Raw genomic sequence first — 19,561 nt, 5'->3', positions numbered from 1 at the left:
TAATGTGACATACTTTTATTCAGGGCTCAGAAAACTAAGCTCTAGGTTAATTACACAAAGGTGTTAATTTCACTGCTGCTTTCTTTTTAAGTCAGATAAGGAATTTGAAAACTCATAAACTTAGCAATGTCTACAAAAGAGAAAGTTTTCCAAGCTAAGAACAATTCTCTTTTGCGAATCTTTTGAAACAAGTTGCAACAGACAGGCATGGCAGCCTGAGCTGAGGAAAGCTTTCATATACTTAATCTTCTAACCGGGCATCAAGTCAACTATGCATCAAAACAGCCACTGTTAAGAAAAAATCAGCTACATCTCTTAAGAAAATTATCCTGGGCAACAAAATAATCTTATATGCAAAGTTACCTTTTGTAATTGTCTTTCATTGTCTGTTAATAATGCAAATGTATAATTAAAAATGATACATTATTGCAAAATTGTTTTCACAATGACAGGCATTTAGATAAGCAAGAGGTCTGTGCACTCACTGCTAGCAATCATTACTCTGCAATGGAAGGTATGACTAGTAGTTGTCAGACTTGGAACTTGGCTTAAAATATGTGGAAATGCAGAAATTCCACTGTCACGAAAATGAATAAAGATGTCTACAATTATAACTAGACACAGATAAATTACAAAATACACTGTTTAATAGAAATGCTGTCATTATATATAAGTATGTATGCATATTTATACATATCAGTATGGAATACTGTGTATTTATTTTAAATCCCACTACTGCCTTTGAGAGGTTGTGATTTCTGACAGTAGTAAAATCCCTTGCTGATTCAGAGGTATAAAGGTACAGGTGGAATAGATGTGATCATCTCATCCCGTTCCAAATCAGTGTCAGACTCTATATTGTTTTAATTACAGAATTTGCCAAAATGTTTCATTTTGAAAAGTTCCAACTGACAGGGATTTTGCTGATACAATACTCTAGACAGTAACTCATCTGCTTATGCTTATTTATTAACTCTATGTAATTTATACCCATATTTGGCATTTATGTTCTACAAATATTTTGCAGTCTTCTCTGAGCCAGAAAGATGACATCAGCTGCTTTTCTTCAGTTTTCTAATTCAGCAATTCTACCAGTAAAAAAAATAATAAAGTGTGCCTTCCAGTATGTCCTCTTCACTAAAAAGTAGTGATCATTGCATAATTTTCTTCTAAAAGTATAATTTTACAAAGTTAAAGCTGGAAGCCAGCAAGCATGCTACAAGGTACTGAGGTGACTTTGTGCAAGTCCTGATGCCAGCAGAAAACTACAAAATGTTGTTTGGATTAACTTTCATTATACCTATTGGAAAAAATCTTTCTAACTCGTTCTGTAGTTCTTGTGTTTGATACAGTCCTTAAAGAAAGTCATAGCTCTGTGTAAGAGCTGTTAGCATTACAAGTAAGGTTTAGAGCACCATGAATCTGACAGCTTTGGTGCTTCTTGTGGTTGAAATTAAAGAAGAAGGTTCAATGAGCTTCTATTGCTTTTGCTTCCTGCATCTGGCATTATTTGTGCACAAGTGTTTCTATCAATAAAGTGTCTGTGCCTGGTGACAGGACGAGGGGGAATGGGCTAAAGTTGCACCAGGGGAGGTTTAGGTTGGATATTAGGAAAAACTTCTTTACCAAAAGGGTTATTAAGCATTGGAATGGGCTGCCCAGGGAAGTGGTTGAGTCCCTGGAGCTCTTTAAATGACATTTAGATGTAGAGCTTAGTGACATGGTTAGTGTTAGGTCAGAGGTTGGACTAGGTGATCTTGGAGGTCTCTTCCAACCTAGACAATTCCATGAACTTCGCTAAACTCTGTGCTAAAATATAAGCAACCACTGAAGTGATTTTTTTATCTGGAAACTGGCACTACTGCCCATTTACTTCTCTTCTTCCTTTTGGAACTACTAGGCTCTGCCATGTCTCTGAACTTAAAAAGCTGTACAAACACACTCCCATGCATAACATGGTTAGTATAAGCCTAACATAAACATATGGGAGCTTATCGGTCAGCTGTCGATAATGTCTCTGAGAAGGGATGGATACTGAAATGTTATTTGTCAGATATGGCTTTTATTACACCATAGCAATTTATTAACTTACTTAGACAATTGCAAAAAGAATCATTCTTTGCTGAAGCAGCTCTTGAAGATGATATTCTAAGGTATGCTTTTCTGATAAAAAGGATTAATATTAATCACTTCATAAAGCTAAGCGTTACTAGCTTGAATCCTGAATTATCATAAGAAACAAAAGGACTACTTTATCTTTTCTCTGTGTGTGGGCGATCTGTGTGCAAAGTTCCCATTAGTCCTAATGGGAAGCATGAACATAAATCTCCCGTAAAGTACACAGAGTAAAGAATAGAGTCGGAAGTGTGAGAATGTGGCCTTGTTATCATATCCCTCCTCTTGGCTCTTTGGTCTGGATCTGCAGACTTTGTGAAAGAGGGTCTGTTCTACAGAAAGAAAAATATGAGCAATTATTTGGGGTTTTGAAAGAAATTAATAAACTGATTTTTATTTTTTTTTTTTAAACAGGCTTCAGTGATTATGTTGCAATTAAGATATTGTATATACTTCTTCTGATTTAAGGTAAACCTTCTTCTAGTGCTTTCCCTCTCTTGCTAAGTTTAGAAATGTCATTTAAACTTCAATAGTAAAGATCACAGCATGTGAAATAATTCCAGCAAGAACTAAGAAAAAGATTTTAGTAAAATGTCAAAAAGGTTTTAATTAAATTATTCACTCAGTAACTCGAGCATCCAAACCACAGTAAAGAATGTGGCAGGGCTAATTTATATTAGACTTTAAACACACTTCAAATATAAAAAATATATTTTTTTTCAAATATAAAAAACTAAATAGAACTGAGCCATCATTAATTCAGAATTTTTGGGCTAAATTCTGATACTGACCTACTAGAATAATAGGCTTTAGTGTGGTCTGTTAAAAGAAAAAAAAACAAAATCAAACAACATACATATGTCAACCACATGTATTAAGATCACAGAGACAAAATTGATAGATAATGATGTAAATGTTTTAGGTAAAAGATATGAAGATGAGAAATTATTTTTTAAAAGATTCTTAAATCTTTTAACAAGAAGTGTGAAAAATCCTGAATTCTTCTTCATATTGCTTATTAAGACAGCAAGTAAAACCAAGTGTTCTCCACTGTACAGAAAGTAGAGTTTGAGGTTATGACCTGAAAGTGTTTTGTGAGTGAGATATACCCTCCTTGATGAAGGATAGTTGGTATATTCATCAGTGATAGGGACCTGGATTTGTCTAATGATGTTGGTAGCACTGATTTGGGTCCTCAGTGTGAAAATTGATTGGAACTTTACTCACCATCTTGAGCTGAATAAATTACAGCAGTGAGACTGAATGGTCCATCCCCTTTGTTGTTAAAAGCTTTCACTTTTACTTGATACTGGGTCGAAGGTGGCATCGATTCATCTTTGTGGACATACCGTCCAATTTCAGGATTAGTAACTGTAACTCTTCTCCATTCTTTCTCACCAAATGGCTTGAAAGCCACTATGTAACCAAAGTTATTGCCATAGTGGTATTCTCTTGACAAAGGCTAAAGAGGCAAAAGATACAACATTGATTATTGTAGACAATCAAACAGATAGATCTCTAAAGAAAAACAAATAATACGGAAAGCATCAGTAAGTGTGCTGTAAAACAAACAAACAAACAAAGAACCAAAGTTCAATTTTCTTCTGTTTTACTTCTATGGTTTACTCCCATCCCCTTTAAAACTGTGCCACCTTCATTATCCAGGTCTGTAGTAACAGTACATATGCTACTAGTATATATATGGATGAGTACAGTACTCATCCATACTCACTATAAGACATATAAAGTTATTGCCTACAGAAAGAAACCAAGAACAATTATGTACTAAAACCACTGTCATCTGCGGCTAGGAAAAAAGGCTTTCATAAGGAATAACTGAGAGAGGATATGAAACACAGACACAGTATGCAAGCATCTGGGTCCATCCGCACATGTAAAGATATCTGCACAAGACAGAGAGAAAATTCAAGTAGCTGGTCTAAATTATATTCATTAAGCTAAAGTTGGTCACCTGTACAGTTGATGAAGACACTAATAAAGGAATGATTAATCTTACCTCTTTTTAGTGATTACGGAGGGGGTACAGTTAGCTGGTTTAGACTATCTATCTAACTTCTAATTGCTAAAAGTTTAAGTAAAAATGACTTCCACTTTCAGCATGACCATTAAAGGTCTATTCAAAGATATTTCTTGAAACTACAATTGATTTCCTACATGTGGAAATACTGTAATACAAAATAACAGAAGACCATCTGCTATAAAACAAAACTCCTTCATTTACCAAAGCTCTATATTCAGTGATTACTCCTCAGCCTTAGACTGTCCAGCCTTAACCAAAACTACCAGATAGCATGGCCAAAATCATGTCAGTAGCGCACCTGAAGACTGACTGAAAGTATCCTTTCAAAACAGACCTCCTGCATTACATTTTCCCATCCTATAAACCTTGCAGAGATGAATTAGCTTATCTTAAGGCAAAGATCCTGGAGCAGTATGACATATACTAACTATTGTCCTTAAGCTGTTTGGTTACTTGTGTAGCACTTCAGATAAAATTCGAGAAACCTGGCATGCCAAAAGGGAGACGGATATTTGGTGTCTAGTTGTGATGCTAACCACATGTCATCTAAATTTAGATTCACAGACAACCTTGCAATTCAAAAGGTAGAAGATTTCAAATACTGGGTCACCTTTGATAGCTGGTTTTCCAAAACTATCATTTTGTGCAGCTGCCTAAATTCAAACATAATCCTATCCAAAGTAAGCAGCCTGGATAAGTGGCTCTAGAATGATTTTCACCCAGAGCAAACTTTAGAAAGCCAAGACTGACACTTTAAAATTATGTTCTAGAAAGTCTTGAAAATTTGAATGAGTCAAATACTTCACACAGTAAGGTATAAGTAGCTGAAGAGTTTGAAGTATTCACTAAAAACTTTGAAAAATTAAATAGAAGAGGGAAAGGCAAGCAGGGAAAAAATGAGGAATGGACATGCCACTCCTAGCTCTTTCTTGGTTCTTCTTCCCAAACAAGTCTTAGAAGAGCTTTGATTGCATCTCTGGCTGTCTCATTCAACTTGGGCTTATGAGTCATAGCAAAAGCTGAAAGGGGGTTGGCAGCAACATGTGAATCTACCATACATTTTGTTCTTCTCTTCTTAATTAAAGACTACTTTAAGTAGTAAATACAAATGTTAGCACGTTTTGGGGAATCAATATACAGCTTTATCCATCCTGTATCAGACAGGCGCGGTAAATCTAATGTCTCCATTCAAAAGCACTTGCTAGGCATAGTAGTAGAAGATTTTTGGAAAGTAAATATTTGAAGCCATGCTTAAATTGTCTAGCTAAATGAGTTACTCGTTATAGAACACATGTAAAATCATGACATTAGGTAAGAGAAATAATTGGAATATAAATCTACTTTTGCATATAGGAAGGACTGAAATGATCTTCTTGCATTAGTCACTCTCCTCCTGGTTATAGTTTTCATTTGTTTCATTTGGTCACAGGCAATTTTTCATTGTACTCACAATGGCAGGGGTCTTTACCCAAAATGCAATAATTTAGACACATCTACATCTTGATTAATGGAACTAAGAAATAAACTTTTCAATATACTTTAACAGCAATATAGATCTCACTTTTCCAGAAAACTTGAATTAGCTTAGAAATCTTTCTCAGCTAAACTTAGCTTGTAAAAGATTTTAGAAAACATCTTAATTTTTTGAACATTTTATTCAGTTATTTTGGTGTTTAATGTTTTATCTCTGTCCCTTTTCCCTTTCTTTATTTTGCTTAATACATAATCCTTACAGAAAAATGAACGGCTTGTAATAAAAGAACAAAAATATCACTGTGTGGATATCAATAAATGGCTAAATTGTGGCATGAGGCAAAACTGTTTTGTGTTACTGGTCACGTTAGCATAAAAGAAACATAAAATATAGAAGAGTTTCCTTAAAAATCTAGTTATTAATTATGATGGGCTGGTTTACAGAATGGTAATGCCTTTTTTTGTTTCATAAAGCCTATGCATCTATACACAGCACATTAAAGTCACAACTAAGATGTTACACCTAATTTTTTGAGAATCTGCATGCTATTCAGACTGCAACTTAGAAAAAAGCCTCAGGGAGGCCTCAGAGAGATATATGTAGAATTTTTAAATGCAGTTACATCAATGCATTATCATAGCCAGTACTTCTTGTGTTTCAGTCTCTTCAAAATATATTTAGAGAGTGTTTTAGGCCATATTTTAGAAATGTCCAATACATGAACATCTAAAATATCATACTCATTTCTTTTTACGTATTTTTATGAGAAAAGTCTGAAAACCCACAGAATGTATACAAATCCTACTCTCACAGGAGCCAATGACAAACCTTCTGTGGGTCTCAGGAGCAGCAAGGTCAGACCCAAGGAATGCTTCATTCCATCTCAGTGCATTACTTACCATCCATGTTATTGTCAGCTCTCGATTGCTTCCACCTCCTCCTCCAACATCAGAAGGAGCCACATTTGGAGCTAGAAAAACAGAAGAGACAACAAAAATGAATACAGAGTATGCAGTCATTAAAAACCAAAACAAACAAACAAACACCAACAATATTATTTACTTCTCTTTTTATTAGCAAAGCCAATGAGCACACATGCCCCACACAATTAAAATAATGATAGCCTGTAGTAACTGTGAGTCTGTGGTCTTGCTAAGACTAATGTATAGCTACTGCTACAGGAAACATACCAGTTCTAACCGTAGTTAGCAATCAATCATTCTTCTTTTTAACCATACTCTCTATAAATATTTAATTTAGTATTTAGAAATGCAACACTCCTTGTAGGCCATAAGAGAAACACAGTGTTTTGTTCTTGTGTTTCTTCAGATGCTGATATTCCAAGGGCTCAAGCACCCAGGGCATGAACATGAACATACCCTAACAGACTGTGATTAGTTCTATCCATTTCAATGGATTTTCCCACAATGTGTAATATTAAACCCATGGTTACATCTTTGAAGCATTGTCATCCTACTCCTATTCTAGTTCAGATGAGTGGCAAATGTCTTCTTGATTGGCATGGGTAGATATTCAGAACTGAAGCTGACCTAGTACTTCAGTCGTTTACTAACTAATTGCATTTCGCACTGACATTCTGTGGGACACAATAACGTGTTGTCATTGATGCAGTGCTGAGTGGTAAGGTAAGATACTATGAAGAGCTCCATTACAAGTCATTCCTATATTTTCATTTCTGTAAGACTCTGTTACTACCTAAACTCTCTTAACTACAGCAAGCAGCTGAAAACTAAATTTTCTCTTTGGAAAAGATATTTCTCCAAAATTAGTCTCTACACTGATACATAAAAAACAATTGTCAAGAACCATCTAATTAACTAAAGACTTTTCTTTTTCCCACTAAATGTAATGATTGCAACTCTCTTTGGTGTGTGTGTATTTATTTGGTATCTCTGAATACTAAGGATACACACAGTACTACTTCAAACTCAGGAAATAATGTTTAATCCTATTTATTGTACATTAAAGATGCCTTTGGTGATCGTGCATTAGCTACATGTTCTAATAACATTAACATGTTCTTTGTGTTAAGACATTCTTACATGGTCAGGCATTTTTCCTACTAATCAGCAAAAGTCAGAAGATCATAGATTATAGAATACCCTGAGGACCCACAAGGAAGGGACTCACAAGGATGCTCTCCAACTATTTAAGTAAGATGTTTGCTGAGGCCTTGTATTTGGGTCAGTTAGGAAGAAACAGGAAAGCATAAAAGAATTAATGTTTTTATAAAGGAAAAAAAATGTAAAATAAAATTGAAAATGGAATGGTTTTGCATTTGGTGCACGGCTTATATTATTTTTTTCTGGCCTTCCAGAAAATGAATCAGTGGAGGATGAGGCCAAATATACATATCCTGATAATTGCAAGGGAAGCTTTTCTTGGAATTATTAACTTATTACCTGACCTTGTTATTACTGAAATAGACAGCAGTTGCACTGTCTTATTATAAGTATATGGCTCTATAGCTAAGTTAGAAGCAGAGGTTTGCTAAAATGCTTAGGTAGTCAAAGAACATACACGAGCCGCCAGAGGAGAGAAAAATAACCTTCTTCAGGAGAGTGCCCTCATTCTTTCTCCATTAAAAGCAGGTTTCTCCCTTCATTAATACCAGGTTATGAATTTAGACAGCAATACTTAGAAAATTACTGTAATGCATCCAGAAGCTAAAGTACATAAAAGCAGCCTTTGATCAACTGAATTTCAAGAAATCTCTGTGAAATAATGGGTGTTATTGACTGAACAAGTAGAATTTATTAGGAAAAGTATCTTTCTTTTCTTTTTTTTTTTTTTTTCCTCCCATAGGACATATTCATGTCATGCTAACAAAGAATGCTAGCGAAATTAAAGTTCTACAAGAAGAGAGACTTCAGAACTGGAAAAGACATTGACAATGTTAGAGTTTAACAGACACCATTGGGTCGGTCACATAGTACAGCATACAGAGATACTGCATTGCTTGCTGCTGTTTAACACAGAACAAATGTTAAAAATAACTGTAATGTATGGAAATGGATTGTTGTTTACACAATAAAATATTTAACACGAAAATGGAAAGTACTGGTTCTGTAGCACCCTGGAAGTTGATATTGCAACCTGAATGCTACTGTTGGTGTTTGTAACAAATTCCAGCTCCTGGCAGGAAACACTCTTGGGCTCAGAAGTTTATCTGCAAACTCTTAGAGATTTATGCTTTATTTTGGCATTGCAAGAAGTCCTGTCTGATGTTTAGAAAGCCTATGCTAACATTTTGCTTCATTTCACCAAAAGTGTCTATCACAGTCTGCCAGAGCTGACGATGGTGCTGTACACTGGAAATGAGACAACAGACTAAACAGGCTACATCTTGCAGAAGCATTGCAACCTGCTACAAAAATGGCAGATACACCATTTTGGGGGTGTGTGGAAGGAGGCTAAAACAAACTCCATGAATGTGGCACTGCAAACTGCAGGACACTACTGTGCTCACTACCTGTGAGCATTACTTCAGAGCCCCCCACCTCCCTACAACCTTTCTGTCTCCTTTCCGACATTTCAGAAATGTCTGCTGTGCACTCAGCACTCCAAGGAGCATGCCCAGGTTTCTCATTTAGAAGCCTGGGCCACGTTCAAGTACAGCTGTTGAGTCAGAAAACATACGATGCTAATAGTCAATTTTATAGACAGTAATTTCCTTTTAATTTAAGTGTTTAAAAGTTCTGTGGATTTTCTTTCCCTGTCTAGATTAATGTAACCAATCTGTATTTCCTTCCTCCCTCAGCAACACATTTTTTAATGGACCAGATGCGGCTCTTTATTAATAAATGTTTTGATATTTGCAATGCAAATGTATTTTATTTTGAAAATGCTACCTAATCAAAGCAATGACCTAGCAGGTATAATTGCAAAATTTAATTTTTTCACTTTCATTTTGTACTTTGAGTTTGCAACCTCAAGCTATGGGACAACAGCTTTTTAAAAACTATAAATATATCAAGGCTGCACATGGGCGCTAATACGCATTGAGAATGATATACTGGTACACAGTCTTTGTTGTATACAATCTTGTAGCAGCAATACATTACTTCCTAGAGCACTGTTGTTATCTCCTTTGTACAGTCCAAACAGAACGCATTATCTTGTATAATTACATCTAATTCTTTATTCTTAAGAATCCATTTCAAAAGGACCTGCCCAAGACTGAAGGATATTCTTGAATATGCTCATAGATTTTAACACTAAGCAATTAGACTGATAAGGGCATGTGTTATGTCAGATAATGTCACACCTCTCACGTGGAATAAGACCCAAGACCAAACCTTCCATCACAGAAAAATAGTGTTATACTGTAAGACACACATACTGTCATGTATCTTATAGTTATAATATAAACCAAATAGAAAAAAGGACATTTTCCTTGTCAAAAACATGCTTTTTTTTTTTTTTTTTTTTTTTTCCCCTAAGCCCTGAATCCCATTGCAAACAAGGCAAGAGCATTCATTCATGTACACCAGCTCAAGGACAGAGGTGGGGGTACCTCTAAAAGATACAGTATGATTGTATGAATGGAGACAAATTTTCTGTTTTTATCAGGATGTTTCTTTCCTGTCTGATGTAATGCTAGGATATATAGATAGTTTGGTGTTTCCTCACTAAAATCTACAGTAGCTGGTGACTAAAAATATATTCTGGATTTGCATCTTATGATTTTTTTTTTTATTTTGTTTTACCAAATAAAATTACAAAATTGATAGGAAAATGTTAAAATAAAAAGCACGCCAAAAAAATGACATTTTCTGTTTACGTACGAGCGCCTTCAGTTCTAATTCTCTGTGACGGCATACTAGGTTCTCCTACTCCCAAAGTGTTTGTTGCTATTATTCGGAACTCATATTCCATCCACGGAATTAAATCAATCACTCTAGCAGACTCCATATTTCCTTCAATATCTGATGGATCTAAAAGAAATGAGAAATTGCTTTAGAAAACAGCATTTTACAATGAGGTCAGACATCAATGAAGTTTTTAAATCCACAAACTGCCACTATTCTGCAACCACAAATAGCCAACTGAAGGAATGTTATACATGAGGGATACCACATTTTATGTACATTCCTGGTGATTACTGGGAACCTGGAAACTATGACACTATCTTGGATAAACCCTTACAGACTTGTAAGTTTTAAGTGGGTGTGAACTAGCAAAAGAAGTGCATTTAATTATGAAGGCATTCTTATTAATTACATATTACTGTTGTAGAAATTCATTTTACCTACAGAATAATTCAAGGAGAAATCTGTAATGCACAAATAATAAAATAAAAAATCATGATATAGACAAGTGCTGCACAAGTGTAAATACAGGGACTGATCAATTGATAGAGTGGTTTATAAAAATGTGGTCATATTTTGGTGCACCTTACTAGTGAGTGTGTTACAACCTGCTACCTAGTACTGATTTAACAAGTATAAGTGTTCTTATAATTTCTGTGAAAAAGATGTACTGTTGTTATAAGGATGAGTTTCTTTACCATACATGAGAGGCATAAGACATGACTATCTTTCTGTCTATAATTCACAGACAGTAGTGGTTGTTTTTGTAGCTGTCTGCAGCTATAGTAAGAGGATTTTCATTTCTTATGCAGGCTAAGAGTTTCTTCGTCAAACTAGAGTCTTGGGTTCAGAGGGAGATGAGAAATTACATATTCTGCACTGGAAAGGTGGCTAATTTGGAATTACAATATGAGCACAATGGCTGCAAAAAAACAGGAATAGCAATGTTACACAACCTATTTACACGTATTTCCATACTGTGAAGTAGAACATACTTCTTTCATAAAACACACTTGGTATTATGCAACCTGAGATGAATTATTTGGCTTGGGAAGGATGGTAGTAGTAGTAATAATAACAATATTTTCAAAGTGCAATGCCAAAGTACATTTTTGTTTGTTTGTTTCACACGTTGAAAATTAACAACATTAAATGGCAGCCTAAATGCTGATGAGAGATCAATTTGGACTGATCATTGTGTGTTTTTTTTACATACAGAAGTGAACACTGAGTCAAACTGGGAGGAGCCCAGAAATTAAGCAATGCACTGGCTTGCAGTGGTTCCAGTGATGGTTACTATGGTGATTTCAGCTATTTTTTGAAGGAATCTATAGAACAAAATTAGTCAGTGTTGTTCAAATGAAAAAGCAATGATTTTGAAAACACTGGAATAGTTCATTTCAACTTTTCAGAAATTAAACATTTCTATCTTTCATGCTAGCTTCCTAAAAAATAAATTTAAGAATCTGGGTTCCTCCCTGTCCAAAGATGCGAATCCCATTCAACATGCTGCAGGATAACATTCTGACTGTATGTCTCAGTGACTATCTCATTAATTACACAAAGCAGAATAACTTCAGAGATGCAGAGACATGCATCCTGTCATGCCTATAACACTGCAAATAAGGAATATTCCTGAGAAGTGAGTTTTTTGAGCAGAAGTGTCTGCTCTGAACCAGAGTGAAGATCTGAAACCTGCACTTCTATCTCCTGCACAAATGTTTCTAGTTCCAGTAACATGTAGCACAATTTCAAAGCTGCCACCCCCTCTTTATCTTTTATCATCTTTAGCTTTTATCTTCCTATAACCTATCCTCTCCCCAAGAGCATATTCTTTATTAAAAAAAAAAACAAAACAGAAAATAAAATATGATTTATCCTGAAAAAAGGGAGGCTGATCCAAATGGATCCTCCCTCCTGCAAACAGTCACTGAAATAAATAACCAATTACTTGAACAACTCTAATTGTTATATTATTTATAGTAAAAGTTCAAAGAAATCTACTCTACATAAATTATTAAACAAGATACCAGAGATAGAAAGGAACTGGAGGACCTCCTAGTTTTATTTTCCAAACTACTTTACCATAACCAATAGACTAGTGCTGGTTGTTGAAGTTAATTATATACAATGAAACTATATATACTACACATTCTAGAAGATAAATATGATTTAAGGCAACAGGTCTACTATTTTTAACCTTTTTATCTAAGAAATTCTCACTAATGTAACAGAGGTTAATATGTCAATGTCTATTTCTTAGACATATACCTCTGCAGTTTCAAAGGACTACTTAATTAAAAGAAAAAAAGCTGAAACCATTAATTTTCTTAATAATATTAAGAAATCCTGAGAGTGTAATGCCCTAATTTCACAGAAAAGAACTGAAGTTATAATTTATCTGTGTCATAATGAATCATATTGATAAATACACTCCATATAGCTTGTAGCAATGCTATCCACCATAAAGCATTCAAAGATACTGGTGTTATTAAAATATTTTCACAATTTATGTATTTTGTTAGCTCTTGTAAATAAATACTGTATATGTCAGCACATCCTATGTTCAGGTGTTTCCTCAACTACAATTATGTGGCACACTGATGACATCCAGTGGTTAGAAGGATAATCTTAGCTATGTTTTCTCTAGGGGTGCCAGTTTTAGTGCAAATGGTAAGTAGTCTGTTCACAGGAAAAAGTAGACAATTTCAACCAACTTTCTGCATAACAAATACAGAAGTTAGGACATAACTTTTTCATCCAAAGTACCCTGAAAAAATATATACATTTTAAATTCCAGTAGCTGATGTGGAATATTACAAGCAGCAAGGAAAGAGACAAAACAAAAACAAAAACAAAAACAAACAAACAAACAAACAAAAAACAGCCTGGCCTGTTTTCTGTATGCCTTGATATTAACTTCCTAGTGCTGGAAATAAAAATGTTGACAGTACACTGATAGTCCTATAGTCTGATAGTACCTGCTCCCAAACTCCCAAACTCTATAGCAGACATTAATAGCATCCCCGTTTTCCTTTTATAATGGCTGTTTTCTGATTAACAATCAAACATTTAATAACCTATTGGCTTTATTATTTATAGCATTACCCTTACCTGTTTTGGCATCTTTCCACTCTTCAGAAAGAAAAGTTTTTGACTGGATAGTGTATTTAGAAATAGGGCTATGATTGTCTGTTCCACGACTCCACGTAAGTGCTACAGCAGTGTCTCTAATTTCTTCTACTCTTATACCTCCGGGAGGGCCTGGAGGACCTGAGAAAAAATTCAGTTCACAGATTAAATATATTAAAAAATGAAAGTTTATTAATTTTCCTGTTTGCATTTATTAGGTATGAGGCTTTCATGTCTCACTTTCTATGTAAGAACAGATGGAAAATGTGTTTATACATATTTTAATATTGTACGGAGTGATTCAGAAGATAACTGTTCTTGCATCAGAAAACTACCAAATGAAACTTCCATGATTCCTGCCTAACTAGTAATACTGAGAACAGAATTTCTCAAGTGAAAAAGGGATACTTTACAACTGTTGTTGCTCTTCTTTGAACAACGATGAACTCAGACAAAAAAATATGAAAAAAAAAAAAGCAAAAACAAAACCATAAAACCTTCCTTTATAAATACCACGTAATGATAACCTTTTCAAAACCTTAATCTATACTTCTGCTTGTTCAGTTTTGGCCTGAACTGCAATATATATGGAAAATCTTGAGACTTATACTGGAGATAAGTCATACCTTGAAAAAACATTTGTATAAACCTTTTCACATTTCTCTTGGACCCTCATCTTACCCCATACTGGGTAAGCCCACCATGAGATTTGAACTTCCTATGAACCAATACAAATTGAGTGAAAGAAAAAGTAGTCACTGTCTCTCTAAATACCTACTAAAGTCTTCCCATAACAAGAACCTCAAAATCAATGCCAAAATGTGGAATCTATTCCACCCAATGGCCCCAAAGCAGTCTTTTGAACTTTAAGGGTGAAATCAAACAAACTCTGTATAACAGAATACATCTATGAAGACCACCAACAAAGAACAGACGCTGTCAAAGAAAATATTTTGCACAAAATTGTCTCTTCCATCCTTGAGTATCAAGGTGTCTATAAAATATTTTCAAAGAATAATTTCTTTTTCTTCAAAAGGCTGAAAAGATGAATTTCAAAATAAACCTGTAGTTCTAATGAATATAAAACTTCATGAACTAAATATATGTGTTTGTTTTATGGCATATTGCTATCTTCCCAACAGCCAGCTAAAACCTTCTAGGTAAAAGCTACTTGTCCTAAACCAGTTTACAGTCTCATCCTTATGCTCTTCAAGTATCGAATACCATTTCTGCTCATAACAACTCATTAAAATAGCCATGTTAAAATAACAGCAGTTATTCTCAATCCATATTTGCTTTAAGTTCATTAGAGAGAAGAGAGTGGTGCAGTCACATGCATCTGTGAGTGTTGGAATCTTGATCTATAAAAGATGCCACAACATTCAGTAAACTGTGCTAAGAAGAAAAAACATCCAAACTTACAGTAATTCTCCAACTGAAAGCTTAATACCTACTTAAAAACTAGCCTATAGATGTTTTCAGATTATTCTTTTCATATTGACTGTTCTGGTTCTGTTATTATCCATCTGTTTGATATGATACACAGTTATGTGATATGCATTACCAATCGTGTCAAAACAGAGACAATGAATGAGAACTATTGAGAAGTAGTTTCTGATTCCACTTTCACAGATAACAACATGCCAACATGACTCAGGTAATTACTCAACAATCTGATTGAACAAGTCTCAGAGCACATTAAAAAAGAACAACAACCAAACAAGAAATAACAGGATAAATTTATCTGCACCATGTACAGGGAAACCACAGAAAAACAAAACAAAAACAACTCAACAATAAGAATGGAGTGAGATTCCTACACCACATCTAAATACGTGTGCCAAACGTATCTTTGGGTCTTGAGTTCTTTACTTTCTCCATAAAACTGAAGAAAAAGGAATCAAATGAAATGAACCGAAACAAGTATGGAAATGCTCATCAGTACCAAGGTCTTTTCCTGCCTTTTTTGAGAGAGATCTCCTACAGCTTCTCACCTCACTGTGAAAGTTTCCGTAAATGGCATGTGTCAAAAAACGCCAAGGACCTTTAGGAAAGTGCAACCCTCCCCAACAGGTTGTCTGTATCTTCAACAATGGGGATCAGTCCTGTAGGGTTAGAATATGGTGGGCAGAGCTGGGTGCTGGTAAGGCAGTCCTGGATACCACAGGCATTCAGGTGACAAGCTATAGCATACATCCAAGAGTGCATAGGTCTGAACTCCACCCAGACTCCAGAGACAGAGCTGGAGCAGGCACATCTGTTATATAGCTCAGGCCAGGACTGAAAGCCAAGGGCTGAGCTTAAATAGGTCTTGTGGGCCCACCATGATGGGTGTCCTAGATGAGGGTGATCACAGCCATTAAGGCCTGTTGGTATACTCAGGGGACTGACAGCTCGGTTTTCTGTGCACTACTACCACTATCAATTCTCCTGAACACACCAATTTTAATACTCTAATGTCACAAAGGACAATCCATATGAACCATTACAGTGTCCTGTTGACAGAGAAAATATCTTCACACGTCTGCATGAACAGTGTCTATCCTTGAGGTGCTCTGGAACCTAACTGTGTTTCCAGACTTTGCTGTTGCCTTTTACTATCAACAGAGTGAAATTATAATGTCACTTTTGTCATATTTCATCAGATATGGGTATTTAAACCCTGAGCCTGTAAAATACCGAGTCTTCCACTGACAAAAATAGTAGCAAGAAGTTCTCAACACTAAGTAGGATTGTGTTCATAATATTAAAACCTGAAAGTTGAGCATAAAACAAATGCGGATTTCTTCAACAACGTATGCTAAGAGTTATTATTCTATTTATAATTACTGGGTTTACAGGATTATCAGAAGGTTGATAAGGCAGCTGATCTCTCTTTTTGTTTTGTAAAAGGATTTGCTTACATACTAAGGCACATGAACAAACTCTTCTCTTTTTCTTTACAGTTTTCTGCAGTTTATTCTGCAATTTCACCATATATCACATTTGCTTTGACATTTCACCCCATACTGATGACATTTCACTGTTTGTTAACACCCAGTGAAAAATAAATACAGAAATATTGAAGTGCACAACATACATAGATGGCAAAAACTCAGAATCAAGGCACAATCTATACTCCAGTTACTATCCAGATGTATAGTACAACTGGAATGGGATCAAAACATGATAGCTGCGTAGACCCAAGTACAACTTATATCTGATTTGAATTGTCAGCATTACAGAGCATTAGCACTTTAGAAGATGTATCTGGAGGCACAAAATGAAGTAAAAAGCCCAAAGGACATGAATTAACTCATGCTCCTGAAACCATGCATGGAAACATACTTTGTAGGGTACGTACCATATGAGCACGTACAGCATTTTGAGACTGCAGTAATTCTTACAGGTAAAAGAGTAAGTTAACAGTGGAGTTATAACCTTAACTCCATTTTTCTGTCATTTGAAAACTAGGAATCCTTTTAATGTAGGCTTAGTGTTACACACACTAATGTAATCAAAAACACATTACGAGAAAACAGAAATGTCTTCTTAAAATGTTATAAATTAAGTATATTGAAATGATACTTACAATCTACTTTGCTATTTAATAATAAACACCAAACTAAAGTATCTAAAAATTACTTAAACAGAAGAAAAGTATACATAATAATTTTTTTATTGATTTCCAGGAAAACACACATTGAGTTAAATATTTAAGTGTCTGGAAAAGAATAAGTACCCTGAGCAGTACTTTAAGGACTTCACATTCTGCTTATCTAGTTGAAAAACAGACACATTTCTCTTTTACCTGGAGAACCTTACCTCTTACAACAAGGTCAGCTGAAGCTGAAGAATTGTCAACAATTGTCTGTGCGGTGCACGTGTATCTTCCTGCATGCCGCAGCTGGACGTTTTTAATAAGCAGTTCACCATTGGACTTAATCTGTTAAAAAACAGTACTTAATGAAGCTGGTAAACATCCCTGTATAACTGATACCTATCTACACGTACCTCCCAACTGATATACAGCGGTTGTTATTTCCAAGAAATGAGTACTTACTTCAAGATCAGATCACTCTCAAAGATATATTTAATTTATATGACAGCTGTTGAAAGTGTCCTGTGTTTCTTGAAGAGCTTCTGATCTTTACTACATATGAAAAAACAAATGTCTTTCTTAAGAGATCTGTTAAGTAGGTGTTTCTTCAGAAGCTGACATTGCCTATTTTCTACTATTTTAAGACCACATCTGAACATTAGATTTAGTCAGGCCTATTTTTTTTCATAAACAGCAATCAGATGATTCCTCTATACCATTACACGTTATTTATGCATGTTTGTATGATAACAGTGTCATGGAGACCTACTAAGAGAGCCACCAATGCTGTGTGGCTCTTCCTTTACAAACCTAAAACAGCACAAATGTTTTTATCACAGAGAGGTTACAAGCAAAGCCTAGCTACAGCTCTCACTACATTATGGCTTGGCCTAGTCATCCCTGAGTGGCCAGCTGCCATCCTAGCCTGACCTTGGCCTGGCTTTCTATGGACCTGCCCTGGTCCTGTGCTGTGCACAGTGCTGGCTGCTGCTACTGGACCTGCCCCACTTGGGGCAAGCAAGGACCAGCCATGCTGTCCCCCCTTGCCTCAGCCTCCACAGTGCCATGGCAAAGGGTTTCAGGGAAGCAATTTACCATTCAATGAGGCTCACAGACTCCTCCTCCTCCTTGTCCTTCTCCTTTTCGTTCTCATCATCACAGACCCTAATCCTTCCCCAAGACTTTTCACCAGTGCAAGACTGCAATGTCTAACTTCAGACTCATGAATTCCATCTCACAGGCCATCCACTTTAAATTGACAAGCAATAGGCTAACACAAGGATCTGAAAACCTCCAGCACCGATAACAAAACAGCTGACTCCACTTTAGACTTCTCAGTCCTACAGGAGAGCTGTTCCAATATGAAATGCCATTTCTGCTGCAGAAATACCTGTGTATGCTGTTTAATTTCTGGCATGCTTACCATGCACAATTTTGGACCACACCAAAAGGAACCCCAGCCAACACATGGCACCTAGCACACAAGAGATCCCTGGAAACATGGTTTTCTCCACACTGGTTTGCAAAAGTAGAAAGTTAGGCAAATTTCGCCTTCATGTACCAGCTGACCTCAGAACCAGATAAAAGGAACTGAGGCAACTCCCTTTTCGTTGACTTCTCCAAAATATCTGCTGGCATCCACTGCTGCCAGGTGTATTTGCACCATACTCAATATACATACTACATTTGCTTCACTGTCACATTGTTGGATGTCTTCAATCTTTTACCTTTTCAGTGTAATTTCTATTTACTTGAATGAAAATCAAGTAGGAACATTAAAATAACAAAATAAAATAAATAAAATAAAATAAAACAAAACAAAACAAAATAAAATAAATAATAAAAACCCAACAACAACTCAGATTTCTTCACATAATGCTTTGGAAATCTGACTCTTTTTGAATTCCCTTTGGAAAACTTTTAGCCCAGGTAGCTAGATATATCAAGAAGAAGCTGACTGTTTTTAACTTGCCTAATAAAAGACACTTGTTGGGTTTTGTTCTGATTTTTTGGGTTGGTTGTTGTTTTTTTTGGGTGTGTTGAAGGTGTTCCCACCTAGTGAATTTACAGAGAAATTAGCAAATTAGTTAATTTAGCAAATTAACAGAGAAAGTACATCTCCATTGTCAAAGATTTAAAATCTGTTGGTTCTAATCAGAATATAGCATAAGAGTTTATAATGTCTAAGTATTTCTGTATGATGTTTTAAAATTTCAATCAGAATTTCTAGCAGGCTTTTAATATGTAATATATAAAGAGAATAAAACATGATTTAACAGATATACAGAATATAGTATTTAAAATGGAAACAATAAAAATAACTAACTTAGAGGGATATACTACACTAGGTGTCAGTATTACCTGCATTCATATAAATATAGTGATGG

General features: G+C 35.4%; 1 protein-coding gene across 1 annotated transcript in view; it reads right to left on the bottom strand.

Moving 5' to 3' along the window:
* Nucleotides 1-19,561, bottom strand: part of CNTN1 (contactin 1) — a 248,436-nt gene that overhangs the window by 26,642 nt on the left and 202,233 nt on the right. Inside the window, exons 15-19 of the mRNA XM_027457131.3 lie at nt 17,399-17,519; nt 13,577-13,735; nt 10,439-10,588; nt 6,530-6,600; nt 3,343-3,577 (exon numbers count right to left, since the gene is read on the bottom strand). Of these exons, the coding sequence (XP_027312932.1) occupies nt 3,343-3,577; nt 6,530-6,600; nt 10,439-10,588; nt 13,577-13,735; nt 17,399-17,519 (736 nt within the window). The remainder of the gene's footprint in view (nt 1-3,342; nt 3,578-6,529; nt 6,601-10,438; nt 10,589-13,576; nt 13,736-17,398; nt 17,520-19,561) is intronic.

This window comes from Anas platyrhynchos, chromosome 1, assembly GCF_047663525.1.
Source record: "Anas platyrhynchos isolate ZD024472 breed Pekin duck chromosome 1, IASCAAS_PekinDuck_T2T, whole genome shotgun sequence".
NCBI lineage: Eukaryota > Metazoa > Chordata > Aves > Anseriformes > Anatidae > Anas > Anas platyrhynchos.
This window is presented reverse-complemented; position numbering and strand designations above follow the sequence as displayed.